The following is an 18,563-nucleotide window of genomic DNA, read 5'->3' on the forward strand; positions in this document are numbered from 1 at the left end:
TCAGTTGGCTCCTGGGGTCGAAACAGAAGTGACTTTCAAAGGCGCGGCTTCCGAGCCGTAACACAAGATCTGGTATTTATTCACAAAGTGGGATATTGATTTCGGGCGCATTCTGATAAAAAAATATCCTTCATCGGAGCCGTAAAAGAAGAACCATAATTCGTCTACCTATATGTGAGCCAAATCCACATTCTTTCAACATCGGGATCCTTTCAAAATGGCTTCATCAGATCCGTAAGGGAAGATCCAGAATTAGTTCTGAAGGGTCTCGTATTTAGGGCCCAGCCAAGGTGAGATATTGTCGTTCCGGCTTAGTTGTATACAAGCTCTTTTTCCCCCCATTTCCATCCATGTGCTTTTAATAACAACTTTTAACAATACCAGCATGGGAAGACCTGAGTTTGAGCGAGACGAAGAAAGGCGTAATGTATACATGGCGCGCAGGCGAGGGGCCAGCGCGTCATCCATCCCGGATCATGTAAACGTCCGACGGTTGGCAAAGTGTGGTTTAAACACACGTCGCAGCTAAATGGGACAACGGACAGGCGGGTTGTGCGACGCCAAAATAAACCTTGAAGATGGACCGTCTGCCCTGAAGTGGCTGCGACCCTCCAGATTGTGGGTGGGGGGTCTCACCACTTGCTCCACTGACGCCCATTTAAACACATCAAGCAGCCCCCCCCCAGACATGAAAACTTAGTACGAGACAGAGCTTGTGATCCAATGAAGCTTGACGAATGACTGACTTTCACCCCGGGTCAAGGGTTAAGTCGTATCCCTTACCCGACCTTGGCATTAGATACAGATGCGTGAAGTTGGTTCCCATGTGGTCCCCGCTGGGAGGCGACTAGCAAAGACCCCCTGACAGGTCGGAGACTTCCCCACGTAGCGGAACCACTCAATCCCCGAACCTCCAAACACTCCTCCACAAATTGGTCCGTCCCTGAGGTTTACTTGCCAGATTTCCTCCTGCGAAACATCCACTAGAGCGGCTTGTGACCTCTCCTCTCCCTCTCCGATTGGAACCTCTCAACATCAAGTCCTTCCCAGAGGTTCACTCACCTTGCGTGCCTTCTGTGAAACATCTCCCAGACGCACTCCACAAATGAGTCCGTCCCTGAGGCTCATTTGCCAGGTTGCTTTCTGCGAAACATCCCTCAGACCTTAACACCCGCTGACGACTACTACAGCCTTGGGATTTACGGTTCCCTGCTCAAATATGTCCGGCACTGTGGTACAATCGCCAGGTTGCTTTTCTGCAAAGCATTCCCCGGAGTAAAAGGTGACTTGCAAAAACCTTATGAGAGGCCAAAGACTTCCCTCCCTCAATATCAGAACTTCCAGTTCCCTCCTCTAATTTGTCCAACCTGGTTGTCGGTTCTGTTCAATACCTTATGGACACCCTCCACAAATTAGTTTGTCTGTGAGGGTCATCTGCCATGTTGCATTTGGTGAAACAGGCACCAGAGGTTTTTACCGGAGTCATGGGACAAGGGGTGCTAATTGTCTCTGGGTCTCTGGACTCAAATGCCGAAATCTTGTAGCAAGTGTTATGTGTTTTGGGACTCCCTGATCTAGACGAGCAAAAAACTGGGGGTGTCAAAATTAGAGTGTTAATTTAAAGTTTCTTTAACACCACAAATTTTCTTTAAAAGCCTGTACTGGTAGAATGAATTCCGGTCGCAATGCAGCAGACACATCCGCGTCCAAATTTAGCAGTAATACATTTAATAATAACGTATATATTTGTGGAGAGTGTGGTAAAGTTGTGTTTTTTTATAATTTTAAAATGTGCATCAAGTTACTTCATGATAAAGATTAGAATGCACTGAGCTGTCACCAATGTCTTACAAATGCAATTATGCCATCTTGTGGCAGAAAAATGACCTCAGCACAAATCAATATCACACTCATTTTTTTTACAGAACAGTATATCTTTTTAATTTTAACTCGTTTTTTTTTTTTTTTTTTTAACTCTTTGACTGCCAAAAATGTTAAATAACGTTTAGTAAAATCCTATGGAGGAGTGCCAAAGACGTTAAAAGACGTTTGTTTCAAAACAGAGGTGAAACTAACCATTTTCTGTTGTTGATTACTGAAGAACGGAATAAGATAGAAACAAACTTTTTTTTCTGATGAAAGATGAGAGTCCAATCTTTCATTTGGTAGTATGTGTGTTTCCATAGTCCAAACACAACATTTTCTGTGGACCTTGAAAGATCAGTCAAAATGCTTAAAATCGGCTGGCACCCACGGCATCCCTTTTCTGAAAACGTCTGGCAGTCAAAGAGTTAATGAAATTACTCTATCAATGACTAAAAGATGCAGCCATATTTCTATTAGTTTAACATTTTTGCCCACTTTTATGTTAACAAGAGTATGAAAACTTTTAGAACAGATCTAAAATTTGTGATTAATCGTGAGTTAACTGCTGAAGTCATGCGATTAATTAAAAAATTAAAAAAAAAAAATGAATCGCCTGACACCTCTAGGAAAATCCAAACAATTCCTAGGTGACTGTCACTCAGGGTTCAGATCCGAAGTATTTCCTGGTCACCTGTTAGGTAACATTCATACAATGTTTTAAAAATAATCAAAGTGGAAAAAAAAATATATATATAGATTTTACCACCAACACTAGCCGTTTAATCACGCATTGATTTTTTTTTTTTTGTCACCATTAAATTTTGTAATGATTGACTGTTTTAGGCCTCAACGTGGACCAAAAAAAAAAAAAAAAACTATCTCCTCCTTGTGTCTTGAACAAGATCTGACTTTTGCACAGTAATCCCATTCATCTCCATCCCGTCGCGGCCATAATCAGTCATTTTGTCATCGCTCAATCAACTTGATTACTTGGACCCGCCTGCAGACCTCTAAACCATTAAGTCGGGATTACTCGGGGTTCTGATCAATAATGAATACCCGTGCTAAGTAAATGAGCGGCCGTCGTAGAAGCCAGCATGTTTAATTAACTCAACAAGGTGGTCTCCACCCCTCTCATCCCCCCCTGGAATGAATACAGTTAATTAGATGAGGGGGCACTCTGCATTATTCTCAGGTATTCCCGTTGGGGTCTCTTATCGAATTGGCTCGTTTTCCCGGAGGGACATCTTTTGTCAAAAGTCAAGCTGTTGAAATTAGAAGTACGGAAGCACAAAAAGTTTCATTTGAATTTCAAAACATTCACAATTACTGTCCACCGCTGATTAGAATTAACGATGACTCAGCATGGCTGCTCTATGAAAGTCAAACTCCTCTGAAAATAGACGTTCGCGTTGAATATACATGACGCGCCCTGATTAGATTCTCTCGACATATGTGCCGGGTGCCGGCGGTGCTGGAATGCAAATGAAATGTAAATGTGGCGCACGCACAAAACAAACCATCAAATCTGCGTTGATTATTCCGATATCAAAATCAGTCGCGGTTTGCGTTTGATGGTATGCAAAATAAATGAGAGCCAGATGTCGCATGGGCCTGGCACAGGCTTTCCTTCACAGGGGGGTGGGGGGGGGGGGGGTGACGGCAATGCCCCAGTGATGCCCGAGCGGTGACTAGAAAACCCATAAGCCGAGCATCCGTCAAAGCACGTGGAAAGATCCCACTTGTGAGCTTAACCTGACAGTCAAACGGTGTTTTTTTTTAAAATTTTTTATTTAGCTCCGTTGTGGGGATTGACGCATCAATCTTGCGCATCTGCAAAGCCACTCTAGACTTGACTACATCTACATCTGTTCCATCGTAAAAAAAAAAAAAAAAATGTTTTTTTTAAAACGCCATTGACGCTGTGCTCGTCTGTTTTCGATTACTCGCCCTGGTAAAAGTTTTGTCCTCTCGGCGTACGCATCAAAGCGATGTGACGTCTTAAGTGAGTGGAGCGCAGTTTATGAAAGCACGCCGCTGACATTACGACCTAAGTGTGACTTACTTTGACCAACAAACGTTCACAGGCTTCAGTTGCACTGTATGCTTTAGCAAACGCATTTGCCGCTGTGAAAACAACGATTTGACTGTTGTGGAGTTCCGCCAACACCAAACTTAAGCCCACTTCACTTTCGATCTTTTTAATAAAAAAAAAAAATCACTTGATTGTGAAATACTTTAATAATATTCTGATAAACTTTACTAAGCATTTACATTATGAAGAGTCCCGATGTTTGTTGCAATAATATAGTTGTTTTCTTAAAATTGATAAATGTAGTTATTTTGTATTAACTCATTCACTCCCAGCCATTTTCACTGAAGCGACCCCCTTCACTCCCGGCTGTTTTACTGGATTTTGACTGATTTTGCAAGGCTCACAAAATATTTGTGTTCAATGGCTATTGGAACCTAGAATTAGAATATAGCTAAGTTTCATCATTATTCACAAACCTGTTGAAAATACTGGCAAAAAGAGCTTGTTGCAACATCCCCCTGGTTAATCTCTTATACTCTGCTGCCACCTGCTGGCCGTTTTAGTATTAACTACTATTACTGTATTAACTACCAAAAGAAAGATTAGAGTCTCCTCTTTCATCAGGAAAAAAAAGTGTATTTATATCTGTTTCTGTTTTGCAGTAATTAGCATTAGAATATAGCTAAGTTTCATCATTATTCATAAATCTGTTAAGAAGTGTAAGTAATTTGTGGAATAACTACCATTTCTTCAACCGTTCTTTGCAGTTGAGAGGCGGCATTAATGTTCTAGCATTAAAAAAACGTATAAACATGTCTTTGGGGCACTTACATTTAAAATAGAGCGTATTTATACGTTTTTGGGAGCAAATGAAAGTTAATCAAGTTTTTTGTAAATTATAGAAAAATATCAGTAATAACAGTTTTACTCAAAAGTTTACCCGTGCTTGTTATAAAAACTGTGAAACTGACAGAACCAGTTTGTATGTTTTTATGGAGCATTGAGGCACCGTTTTTCACACAGCATAAATTTGTAATGTTTGGAGAAGAATTGCTTCTGTCGCCGCTTTCCTTTGTTTGGTGCGTGAGTTGCCGCTGTCTTTGTTGAAAGCAGAGCTGATCGGGTCCCGTTGCGGTCATCTCTTTTGTTTTGCCTCGAGAACAGCTGGAAAGAGGCTTGATATGAACATTCCACATCAGTGAGGAATGTCAGCCAGTGGAACCCAAACAACAAGCTTACTGGAGGACAGGATTGATCCAAGCCGATCATAAAATTCACACCCAATCAATCAGTCCATACCCAAAGGGATGAAGATCGTCAAGATTAAACTAGATGATCTCACTGACGGCGTTAAGGTCCACCTGCTTGTTGGACCTTAGCTGCAATTCAAAATCAAATTTAAATCCCTCAGCGGTCCGCTAAAAAATGTTTAAGAGTTTCAAAACAAGCCTTATCGCCACCTCTGTTATTGCCAACATGCGTGTTTTTCCCGGGAGTAGCATCCCAAATATGCAAATAGAAGTACAAATACTATCTGCAGGGATGTGATTTTTCCGCTAATTCGCGGAATTCCGCTTTTTTTTATCTCCCCCCCCCCCCCAAAAAAAATCCGATTTTTTTTATTTTTAATTTTTTTAATTTTAGTAGTTCATTGTGTATGCACATGACTCAGACAGATAACATCTTCTGCTATAACAAAGACATTTGTGGTATGCTCTAATATGAGTTACTTTTCATTTGGTCATGATACAATTATTTGTTCATGAAATTTGAACTCTTCAACATTATTTATGTTAACTTAGTAATCACATTAGTTAGATATGATGATATTCTCAGTGATAGTTTTTAAAAGCAAAGGCAGTCCAATGTTTTTGAATGTGACTGATTTTGAGTTGACTAAAACTGCCATTTTATATGGGATAGTTCAATATACATTGAAAATTTATGCTGTTGTTTTGTCTATTTCTTTGTCATGTGAGTGCATTGAAAGTACTTAAAAACACCCCCAGACCCCCGGCTAAATTTTCAGATAATTTCACTTTGGTCAAATCACATCCCTGTATCTGGGCGAAGATTTTTTGCTCAAAACATGAATCTGTTCCGAAAGATCCGCAGCAAATAATAGCGAGAAAAATTATCTCTTAACCGCAGCCTGTTGAGGCAGCCAAGAATCAACCAAAGTGAAGTTGTTTGACGCACATTAGGCTCTCTCGTGGTGCTTCTGATGCAGCAATTTACTGGGAATGTAGTGTGAAAGTGCAGCCCGTCCAGGCAGCCAACAGTCGAGGGCGAGCTAACAAAATCCTCTTTGACACTTTTACAATTATCTGATCCGCGTTTAAAGTGAGTGTGTGAAGTCAACTCAATATGTTAACTGGGCAACCCGCATCGGCTTTGCGAATGCGCTCAAGTTCGTTACCCCTCTGATGCGGCAATTTAGCGGGGAAATGTCTTCATCAGATAATCGCAAGAAAATGTTGCTACCGCAGCCCGTTTAGGCGGCCAGCAATTTAATAATGATATGTTATGTAAGCATTGGCTAAATGTGAAGCTCATGCGTTTGCTGTCTTGTTAATGTCGGAGTGGGGGGGACGTGAGAGGGGTGTGAGGAAGAGTGTGGGGGGGGGGGGGGCTGTTGGCGTAACAGGACACCCGCCCCTCGCTGCCTCTTCCCGCTCTCCTTCCTCTCCTCGCCGCTCAGTCAACTCCGCTCGCAAGGCGAATCAGTTCCTCGGAGTCCCAGGACCTGCTTAAATATATCATTTTTTTTAAACACCCGTTTACCATTCGGGTTCTCTACCTTGACTTGGATTAGGAGTGGGGGGAGGGGGGACGCTTCTGAAAGGTGAGTGTGTCACACCGGGATCTTTCCAGAATCAGGATCAGGTGGGAGGCATCGTCAGGTGTGCCATCCGATTGTCAAGTCTCACGCATTTCTGCCACTTTCCCGCTGCATCCTATCAACTTTGTTTCAACTCTTCGGAGTTTTATCACCAGCCGGAATGTTCCAAATTCTCTGATTATGAACATCTGCTGTCAGTGTAGCTGGGTGTGGTGTACCAACACACGGGACAGATTGAGCAACCCTCTTTAACTCCGTCGTCTACTCAGCTATTTTTATGATGCCGGAATGTTTCAGGAAAAGCAGACGGAGAGTCGTGAATATCTTGTTATGAAGTTTTTAGGGGTGTTGTTTGGAATGCTTGGTAAGCACACATACAGTAGTTAAAATACAGGAACTCCACAACAAGATTCTGGAATTCCTGTATTTTGACACTTGTCCCAAGGTGTGGATTGGCGGGGGTCCGGTTCGGGGTTCAAGAGGCGTCCGGGGAAGCGCTCGCACGCATGTCGGGATGTCAGGGAGATGACTTAAGCAGCTGCGGGAATTTCAATGGCCAGCAATTCTCTACCAGAGTTGAGCAGATGTTCAGGAGGATTTGATCGCGTTTGGACAACTGGGGGCGATGATTAGATTGGCAATGATTTTTGGAGGCCAGGGTGCGACTATGAGTATTGCGGGAACCATATTTGGTCACTTAAGTGGGTTTATTTGCAGGAGATGGGCATGGAATGTCTCGGAACAGGATTTTTTCGTCAAATGGATCGTAATGATTCCCCAAAGTGTTCCCCTACAGTTTAATTGAAGATTTTATTGATAAAGGCGTGTCTGTACCCCAATGCTTTTTTTTTCTTTGCTTTTTTTTTTTTGGTGCACAAAGTGCACTAAAAGTTTCATCGCCTTGTTGAAGCATAGCGATCATCAATGTTTCAGCGTGCATGCATAAGCCATGAGAGCAGAGATCCACCTGCTTGTAAAAACACTTTTTTTTATGGCCGTAAGAGGCTTGTGAGTTTGCTTGAGCCCCACCGGCGCAACGGTCCGCTACCTGCCGCTCATCAATAATTGAGTTCTGGACCGAGAACCAGGATTTACTTCATCCATTTTTCAGGGAGACGCTTGTGCAAAGATACGGAATGGAAGACTGACGAGTTCATGTCAACGTTGTTGTTTAAGTCATTCGCGTTTCCATAATCATTTAGGAAGACCTCCTCGCCAATAGGGGGCACTTGACTTTGACTTGAGATGCCAAGTTTACAAGGTGTGAGTTTTTTTTTGTTAATCTATATATATCTCTAAATATACATTTATGTTGTTTTTTTTGTAGTAATATGAACATGGGGAGAGAGAGGGCTTTGCAAAAATTGTTTAAAAAAATGAATTAAACTTTTAGCGACCCTTGTGAGGAGGAAGCGGTTAAGAAAATGGATGGATGGAAGTTTTTAATGTGTTGTGCAATTAAATGATAGTATAGGGAAAAAATACAGTAAATGAAAAAAGTTAAGAAAAAAGGAATTTTGAACTAAAATATTTTATATTTTTAATTATAATTTGTTAATACAAGTGTAAGATTTTTTGTATCTGTAAATATATCTCTATCTCTAAAAAAAATTTTTTAAAGAGAAAGTATGAACAAAATTAATTTTAAAAAATGTATTGCTTTTTTTTTTAAATATTAAGGCTGTGCAGTACAGTTAAATTAGTATATGAATAATTACATGGAAAGTTAAGAAAATTTATTATTTTTTAAATAAATTATTTAAATATTTTGTATTGTATTTTTAATTAATAAAAAAAACCTATACATTTCATTTAATACAAATTGCAATTTTTTTATTAACTTCTTTTAAGTCATATTAAATAAGTAAATCAAATTGTGTATTGCTTCTGCTTCTTTTGTCTACCTTTTTCAATCTGGAAAAACTAAACTCTCAACCACAGCTAAAACCAAAGTGATGTACATAACGTAAGTAAAAAAAAAAAAAAATGACACTTAACCAAAACAAAAACAATAAAAAAAAAACATAAAATATGACTACATCTGTATAAATAAGTAAAATACATTTATTCATGTATTTATTTTTGCCTTGGTGGAGGTCTTCTCCTGTCATCCTGTTTCCTTGTAGTTCTAACTCCACTGTTCCGTCTCCCGTTTCAGGCGGTGCTGTCCCGTCCGGGTCAGTCATGGGTCGGTCAGCCGCACTGGTCAAGCCGCGGACGGCGTCGGCCATGCCGCCCCTTCTTCTCCTCCTGGTGAGCGTCTTCTCCGAAGGCACCGGCGGCCTTCCTCAGCCGCTGCCTCGAGTCTTCCTCTCGTTTGACGGTAAGCGCATCAAAGATGAATGTGTTTGTGCTTTAATGAGTCGGCGTTGCTTGCGTGTTTTCTGGCGCGCCGCTGCTGCCCTGCGGCGCCTTCATTAGAAGAGTACACAGCTCGTGGATTCATTAGTGCCAAGTGTACACAGCCGCCAGGGGCTTTTAAATGCAAACAGCCTGTTGTTGATTTTTCTTGCTTTATCCGTTTAATATCACACAATTCAGACTGGGAAAGTCCAGTTGTGCGCGCTTGCCGACAGTTGAACCTCGGCAACCTGCTCCTCGTTAAATTTTAATCCTCTCTGCTCGCCGTGCTTTTGTTTTATTTAATTTCCCAGATGTGGAATTGCCGTGTGAATATTTCAATTGAGGGCATTCGTGGGTCAGTCCTAAAGTTAGTTTGGGAAAGTTGTTTTAAATGTATATATTTAGTTATACACATTGTAGTCATATTTAATATCTTATTATAGAATTAAAATATTTTTATTTTTTATTTTATAATTTTATTTTGTTGCATAATGTAATATTTTGTTTTCATTTCACTATAGATATTTTCTTCTATATTTTTACGTCATGCATATTTAACTGATTTAATATTTATAGGTGTATCTTGTGTATCATTTTACTTGTGTTTATAAATCAAGATTTTATTGAAAGTGAACATAGTGTATTTATTTATTTATATTCCTTGAAAATACTTTTTAGTTGTTTTTTTTTGTTGTTTTTTTGCTTCTTATTGCATAGATAGATGGATAGATATTCACCACACAAATAACTCACCTAATCTTCCTTTGCCCTTTTGTAGAAATGACTTCTTCAGGTCTCTGATTGGCTGCAGTCTCTTGTCAGTCAAGATGTTATACTGCCACCTGTTGGTTTTGTTTCGTCAGCCCTTTCAGTCGAACTCAGATCAACATTTTCGTCCTTCTTAGCTCAGCAAATATAATGTCGCAATTCACTGTGCGGTATTCATTTTGGGAATGGTGTCAATTTGCATCTTGGTGGGATTGCCTGCCTTCAAACGTTGCCGCTCAAAGGAAATGCTAGCGAGCGCTGGGCCTGCTTCTGTTTAGTGAGATGTCTGAACGGTAGCGCTTTGTTTAATTACATCAGCATGTGTGGAGTTGGCGTGGAAAAAAAAAAAAAGCAACCGCAAAAGTGTTGCTTTTATCAGTCGATCATAATTGCGCTTTGCGGAGAAGCCGAGGCGACGCGAACGTAGGTGTCAATCATCCTTTCACACGTGCGAACGCTAAATCACCGCCTGGCCTTTGTTGCAATCCCGCACTCGATGATTTGGGTTAGCCGCGTTTATTGTGCGGCTTTAATTGTGGCTCGGCAACGCCGCGGCGGGAAGCCTTGTGTAAGCACGGCGAGGCGACAGAAAGAATGTCGGAGGCAGCAACTTCTCAGCTGGGGGGTGCCAGACGAGGGTCCCATCGTCAAGTGGGCCGCCTCAGGGCCCGATCGGGTTTCAACCGGGAGGATATTTCGAGGCGGCGGAACCGCTGCTTTATTGATTATTTTCCTTGACTGATTTCCAGACTATAACAACCAACAGCCGTGCGGGGAATTTGAAGACTGATCTTTGCTGGCCACCCAGCAGGTGCCCCCAAAATTCCTGAAGAAAACAAGTAGTAATTTTCGAAGCGTTTTTTGCTGTTTTGCAAGATATATAAAGAATACAATAGGTTGTTGTCGCATGTAGCACACTGCCATTACTTGCCAGAAATTCCTTGCAGTTGTTTGATCAACTAGTAATGTCTGCTGATGAGTTTTGCCTGTTTTATACTGTATGAATAATATTATAGGAGATTGTTGTCATGGGTATACCTGCTGGCTGGAATGAGTTTCAGCAAGCCCCACCTTGTGTGCTGCCATTTCCCTCAAACCGTGGTGGAATTTGACATTTTGAGGGAATTCCAGCTGTTTGTTTAGGTTTCAGCGGTGCGTGTTTACGGCTCGGATCATTTCATCTTGTGAGCGATCGCACTGTAAGCTGCTCCCAAAACGAGGAATGTTTATTTAAAAAAATTCGAGTTTCACCTGCTGGGCGGACGCGCGGACTGATTGATTCCGTTTTTTTTTATTTCTCTCTCGCCAAATCTCCTTTGGAGGAGATTGTTGTCCCCGCGGGAATGGATGTTAGTCGGAGAGAGAAACTCAGGAAGGAGCTGAAAAATTCCAGGTTGGTTGCGTGTGCGTTCCTTCAACTGATTGGTGGCAAACATCTTTGTGCTGAGTCACTCCAGGAACTCGCCCCCTTTACAAGCGAAACTAAACAGTCCCCAAAATTTAATGACTTCCATCGTGGCTTGGCTGCGCTCCTCCACCCGCTCGGGTTTTGACTCATCCCAGGAGATGCACTCAGAATGGTTTTGGGGCACACCTCATTTGTTCGTCCTGATTTTTTTAGTATTAGCCAATTTAGTTTCAGTTCACAATTGTTCTCATTCAAGGAATACAATTGATCACAGTGTCAACATTAAAGGGCCTGCAGTGTTCTGGCGAGTACTGGCTATGTCCCACATGACAAACATTTCCTGTATTTTTCATGTGTCTTGCATAAAGGGCAACATTCATCCATCCACAAATATTGGTAGCAAAGTCCTGTGCCCTACATGCGACAACAATCGGCTGTATTCTTCATATGGGTTCCGAATCAGGTGAAACGCAGACATTACTTGTCGATGGAAAGTTTCTGTCTATATCGGTATCTGGCAGCAGTTTCTGGCTTTACTGGATGTGTCCTTCATGTGACGATTGCCAGAATTATTTTCATATGTCTCATTTCTGTGGGGTAGGGTGGCTTTTATCTACCCATCTGTCAGCAACATATAAAACCTGCAAACATTCTGGCATGTTCTGGCTATATCCTCCATGTGACAACAATCTCCTTTATTTTTAACCGTCTCAGTTTTTTGGCATAATGCTGCCCCCTGAACCCATTTTAAAGTCATGAAAGTGCATAAAACTGAAGATGTGAGTGTACTCGCACAAGGAATCCGCTCATAAAAGTCGTCTCTGGCAACACGTCGTCCTCAGATTTAAATCCAATATGTGGCAAGAGCGAGCGTCCTCACCCCTTGCGTGTGCGCAAGGACTTAAAAAGGACGAGTAGACGAGCGATCATCCGGTTACAGAGACGTTAGCCTGTGAGCGGGGGGGGCACGGGTCCCGGGAGGTCGGCGAAAGTTCAAAGGTCGAGAGGCCGGCGCTGACAGGCCTCGACCTTGGACGTCTGTGTCTTCTTGCTTCTGTTTTCCACATTGGGCGTCTTACAAATGGTCAAAGCGCTCGCGGGGAAGTAGCGGACGCTGAGTGATTGCGGAGTTGGCCCAAGAAATCGCAAGACTGTCAAAACTGTCCAGATAGATGTCTTATGTCGGAGTGCTGCTTGAATACGATTTATCGTAACTGTAGTCATTTTCTTCATTTTATTTACACAATCAGTCCTATTTAAGTCACCAAAAACACATACATTTTTGTCTTTGGGAAGTGGGATTTTATTTGTAGTATTTTTAGTCATATCATTTTAAGCCCTTCGATTGCAGTGGACATGACATATTTGTGTGTCCAAACCAATAAAAACGCATCATTTGGATGACGTCAACACCTCTGGTTCATGATTGGATCCTAGCTAACCAATCGCAACGGCAAGTTGATTTGCATGATGTTCGTGTTAAATTTTTTTACGTATAATATTGGTAAGTTTACAACACGTTACAGCCACACTATCCTGGCGTCCACAGTAATAAATCAAAACATGAGATATTGTTCTTATGTGTGAAAAATTATCAAAATTTATTTTAAAAAATATATATAAAAATTGCCCAGCAGTTAATTTTCTTAAATTGTTAGTAATTAAAAAAAAATAAAGATTAATATTAATTAATTAATTCCTGAATTTAAATAAATATTTAATTTATTACGTTTACATTTAAAGCCACAGTGTGTAAAAAAATAAATAATTACCATCTAGTGGTGAACTAATAGAATGCAACGACCTTTTTTTTAGGTTATTCTTTATTTGAAGATGTGTGGAGTATTTTGGACTCAGCTGTCGTTTCTCATGGCTTTTTTTTTTTTTTTTTTTTTTTTGAGAAATGACCTTTATCCTGCTTCTGATTGGCCCATTATGTCCTCACAGTCGAGGCTCACATCTCCATCTGTTACCTTGGCACATGTTTTGACAGCCTCCGAAAGCATTTTTATCAGGCCAGTGATTTTTTTATTAATTTTTTTCCCCGGGAGTCGATTACAAAGTGGGAGGGAGATGATTTTAATTTGGTTATTATGAAGATGATTCCCAAATTTTATGGAAGAAACGATGCTCATTTGTTTTCACTCTGTCCTCCGTCTGTATTGATGTATTTTCTCCACGCTTGCACATAAAATAGTTATGACTTGACTTTACGACTGGAGTGCATTCAAAGCAGAAGAAGAAATCATTTCCTCAAAGCCAAATTGCAAGCGCCACGCAGCGGCGGAACAACCCGCGGACCTCGGCGACATCATCTCGGCGAGTTACGCTTCGTGTTTTTCACTTCCCCCTTAGGACTCGTAAACATCCCCACTTTGTAGAGCCACTCACCCGTGTCTCCGGCGAGGGGGGTGGGCCGGGGGCCGGCGAGGGGGTGGGCAGGCGTGCGGCCTGGGTGCTAATTGGGGTACGGCTCGCCGGCTTCATGTTTCAGCGAAGTGGGAATCCTAGCCAACACCTTAGCGGGTCAGCTCGGAATGCAGACGTCAGGCATGGATAATATCCGTGAGGGGTTGGGGGCACGATGGGGATACACTCCAGGCCTCGCTTTACTGTAAGAGCTCCGGAATCTTGCATGTAAAAGCAACCAATAGACAAATTATACACAATTACTAGTAATCCGAATTAGTTGTTTTTTGCAGAGGATAAAGAATAGCTCAATACTTTTGATTTTCATTTAAAAAAATAAACATATATAAATAATAGGTGCATTGGTTATATAGAAGTCTGTTTTGTATGACTATGAAATTGCTTTAAAATATTACTAGTACAATCAGCTTCCTATTGAATGGTGTGCAGTATCTCTAATTAGCCAAAAGTTTGTTAGCTTGTGTCTCTCAATGTTTCCATTCTGTTCGCAGCTCAAAATTTGAAAAAAAACTTATTTGCTCCCAAAAACTTATATAAATACATTCAATTTTAAATGTTTTAAGTGTCCCAAAGACATATTTATACGTTTTAAATGGTTTTTTTTTTTTATCTATGCTAGAGCATACAGAAGGCTTTGATGCATCCTCTCAACTGCAAAGAATGGTTGAAGAAATGGTAGTTATTACACAAACGGCCAGCAGTTGGCAGCAGAGCAAAAGAGATCAACCTGGGTTTTGTTGAAAAAAAGCTGTGCCTCTACTTTACTCACATTTCTAAAAAGATTTGTGAATAATGATGAAACGTAGCTATATTCTAATGCTAATTTCTGCAAAACGGATAGAAATATACTTTTTTCCTGATGAAAGAAGAGACTAATCTTTCTCTTGGTAGGTTCCATGTCAAAATCCAGTAAAATAGCCGGGAGTGAAGGGGATTGCTTCAGTGAAAATGTCTGGGAGGGAATGAGTTAAAGTTGAGTGATTTCTCTAATTAGCCAAACGTTTGTTAGCCTATGTCTCAATGTTTCCATTCTGTTAGCAAACTTTGAAGAAGAAAAAAAACTCTTAAGAGAGTTAAGAGGAAATTCTTAGTTGCTTTGTCATGGGCTGAGCCATATGATTAGCATTTTGGAATCTGCACCTGCATCTGCTCATTGACAGTTGGCCGCAGTCATCAAGCAGGATGTTGATGAATGAAGACGTTTTGTCATGACAGTGCGGTAGGTCCGCCTTCCCGGGAATGTCGTCTATGTCCAAGGCCGACGCCAAACTTCCTGGGTGGTCCCCTTAACGCGCGACAGGCCAACAGTCGACTGGCGTTGTGCTGTCTTGACAGGAGCCATTTTTGATCTCTGGAGTGTCTGTCACTTGCCAGGATGGAAATCATTACTATTCCCTGTCATCCAAGAGCCCCATGATAGTTTTTGTCCAGGACTTGGCACTGGTCTGGTCCGGAGTTTGGCCAGCGTCAGTGCTGCCCGACTTCACTAAGGTCCGCGGAGTTCACCAAATTTTCCGTAAATCGTAAATGTTATGATAACAAATTCACATTTAATGTTATGAGAATGAAGTTGCTTTCTTTTCAGGGGAAGAAATTAGAAAAGTTCTGATTTTTACAAGAGCAAAGTCATCTTGCCGGGGTAAAAAGTCGGAATTTTACAAAAATCGTAATATATGAAGTCAAAGAAAGTCATATTTTAACAAGTCTGATGTGTTGCAAAGCACGATTATTGTCTACATGAAACTACTCAGCTCACTTCACCGTAGTTCCTTGACAACAACAAAAATGCCACAAGATTCCATTGCTGTCCTCTCTTAATGTCTTGGAGCGCTCCAAAGCTCGAGTTGATTCTCCTCCAACATTCAAGAAATTCCTACCTAACAAATGTATTCTTGTATGGACTTTGCGACGCTTCAGAGTCTGTTGTTTACCAGCACGGGCCATTCCCGGCCATTCCCGGCCATTTGATCACGCAAACATGTTAGGAATTCTCCCGTTAAAGTCCTACCAGATTTTGGGAGGGAGTTCTCGCTTCCTGCTGTTGCCCACTTGGGCGCCTCCTTCGACTGGACCACAGCATGCGCTTGAGCTGCTATTTGGAAATTTTACTACATATAATAAATTCCAAAAATGTTTCAAATATTCAAACAAGCTAGCCATGTTTGGGGCCTGAGCCATTTAACAAGGGGCTCATTTTAAAACCCAAAAGCGCATCGTAAAGTTAATTCAGTTGTTGGTTAAAACTGGTTTGACAATAAACAGGGATATTTTTTTTTGTATGAATGACCACCAAGATTCAAATGTGAAAATCCTTAAAAAAGTTTAAAAAATAAAAATACATGAGACTATTTTTATTATTACTGTATTTTTTTTTTTAATAAATTATGATTTAAATTAAATTAGGATTTTAGCGTCCGTTTATGTATTTGTTATATTTTTCTTTTTTAAAAGAAAAAAAACAGTAAAATAGAACACATATTTGACTTCAACTTTTTATTGAATTCTTAATTTATTTTTAAGGCTTGTCATTGAGATACTTTTGTACTTTTACATCACCCCCCCCCCCTTTTTTTAGCGCTTTTATATTTAAATGTGATATTGAGTAGTAATTACAGATTGATCCACTCGAATAATTCTTCAATTTTTGCTTAAGTGCGTCTTTTGCCGCTTACGACTTTCTTCTGGCATCTGATTGGCTATAACAATTTCACAGGCTCTCAATGCATTTTTATGATGTCATGTGCATAAAGTTCACTTAAAGAAACTCTGAATCAAATTTTTTAGCCAAAGTTAATCAGAAATGATACGGTATAATAAATGGGCACAGTTTTATCTGCAGTGCGAGACAGAAATCTGCTGTTCAATTTTGAATGAGGCAGTGGTTTTGGGGGGTCCAACAAAAGAGCTTTTATGCGACCGCGTCTCCTAAACGCAGACGGGGGGGTTGAACTTGTCCTTTCCGCTCACCCCGCTGCGGTCGCCGCAGCATCGGATCTTCTCGGATTTTATTATCGCGGCATTTCACCGAGGGGTCAAAGTCCCACCTGCCCGCATGCATAATAGAAAAGCCGCCAACTGTCAGATGCTGTATGGCCTACTTCCTCTCGATTTGTTCTGTTTTCCCCCCCCCCCTGCCGTCTTTGGCTTTGCACGGTATTCCCTCCTGCGGCCGCCTTCCGAGGACCAACTTCTCCTTGCGTGATCCCAACACGCTTGACTAATGGAGCGACACGTGGGCTCCCGAGAAGCGCTACGGCGGCATGAAAAGCAAAACAACAAAAATCTTGTTGTCCGGCCGCAGAATGTGGGAAGCGTACGGGAATTGGAATGCCGGCGTGGTGCTGGATGACACCAGATCCGCCATGTTGGGCTCGTGTCCAGGGAGCCACGGGCAATTTCCACCCCGGCTGTGGGACAATACGCACCTCCTTGTGGAATGTTTTGAAGGGAACTAAAGCTGAAAAGTCCAATAATTACAAGTCAACAAAGACGGCGCTAATGGAAAGGGTGGATTGTTCTGGTTAAGTCTTAAAGGGGAAGTTAATCCCCCAAAAATTTTCACAATATGTTTTACGCACCCCCACTAGGGTAACCACGGCATTCTGATAATATTGCGTTCATGGAGTATGAACTAAGCAGCAAACACCACCTGTTTTTTTTCCCCGCATCTCAGGCAACAGCCATTTTGTCACTTGCTGTCTGAAAACGGCGTCAAATTTGCTCAGGGCTCAGGTAACGACCAATCATGGCTCAACGGTTCTCTGAGTTTGTTCATGTGACATTTGCCAGCTGAGCCCTGATTGGTCTGAGCCGGGGATTGGTTGTTATCCATCCGAGTTTGGTCATGTGACGTTTGCAAGCTGAGCTGGGATTGGTCGCAACCTGAGCCCTGAGCAACTGTGATGTCATTTTCTGTTGACAGCAAGTGCCAAAATGGCCGCCCCCTGAGATGGATAAAAGTGGGTGAATTTGGCTGTTTAGCTCGTATTGTACAAACGCAATATTAATTAATCAGGTACATAAAACATTATTGTTGAGAAAATTATAGGGTTGACTTCCCCTTTAATGTTTTAGATCAGGGATGTCCCCAAAAAAATTCACTCAGGGCCAGATACAGAAAAATGTTTAGATAAAATAAAAAAAATTGAATATGCTGTAGAACAACATTTTTACCCAGTATAACATATTGTTAGCCTGTTAGCATAATTGTCAGTCATTTGCAACTTGCTGTCAAAATATTAATAAAGATTACTAATGTGATTGCTAAAATTTTGATTTTGTTTTTTGTTTTTTTTGTTTACATCCAGGTCATTGTAAACCAGAAAGGTTGCAATATGGAAGGGGTTCGAAAAACTTCAAATATGACTTTGGCAAGTCGACTCTCAAGCTAACGATAGCTCAAGACAGAAACGACCACTAAATGCCTCGGGAATGAAAAAGCTGCCTATTTTCGACCGAAAAAAATTGGAATGACAGTAATTAATTTGACCCCCAAAAGTTTTTCTGACGAGAATAAAGTAATAATTTTTCAAAAAGTCATCTTTACAAGAAGAAAGATCTCAATCTAAATCTCAGCTTTAGTTTGAATATAACTTTGATTTTAGAATTTTTGTGAAAACATTCAACTTTTTAAAAATTCCTTATAAAGTAAAGCTTTAAAAAATATATATAAATCGTGACACTTATTTTTACTAAACTTTATTTGAAAGAGTGTTTTAAAATAAAAGTTTGGTTTCTTGAAAACCACCTTAAACCTTTTTAATGGCTTAACTTCCCGGATAAATAGCCGCAGATGGACAAAATTCCTTACAAAGCGTTGAAATGATAGCTCGTGCTCCCATTTTGGCCAGGCTAGCTTGAAAACATCACCA

The 18,563-nt window shown here is 40.9% G+C and overlaps 1 protein-coding gene across 3 annotated transcripts in view; it reads left to right on the forward strand.

Annotated features, from left to right (window-relative positions):
• Positions 1-18,563, forward strand: part of sema3c (sema domain, immunoglobulin domain (Ig), short basic domain, secreted, (semaphorin) 3C) — a 39,210-nt gene that overhangs the window by 1,004 nt on the left and 19,643 nt on the right. For 2 of the 3 annotated variants that reach the window (XM_077543486.1, XM_077543488.1), the window contains exon 2: positions 8,902-9,066. In XM_077543486.1, the coding sequence (XP_077399612.1) occupies positions 8,902-9,066 (165 nt within the window). Of the gene's footprint in view, positions 1-6,570; positions 6,747-8,901; positions 9,067-18,563 lie in introns of those variants that run through there. The other variant, XM_077543487.1, reaches the window with a different exon arrangement.

Source organism: Vanacampus margaritifer, chromosome 15, assembly GCF_051991255.1.
Source record: "Vanacampus margaritifer isolate UIUO_Vmar chromosome 15, RoL_Vmar_1.0, whole genome shotgun sequence".
Lineage (NCBI taxonomy): Eukaryota > Metazoa > Chordata > Actinopteri > Syngnathiformes > Syngnathidae > Vanacampus > Vanacampus margaritifer.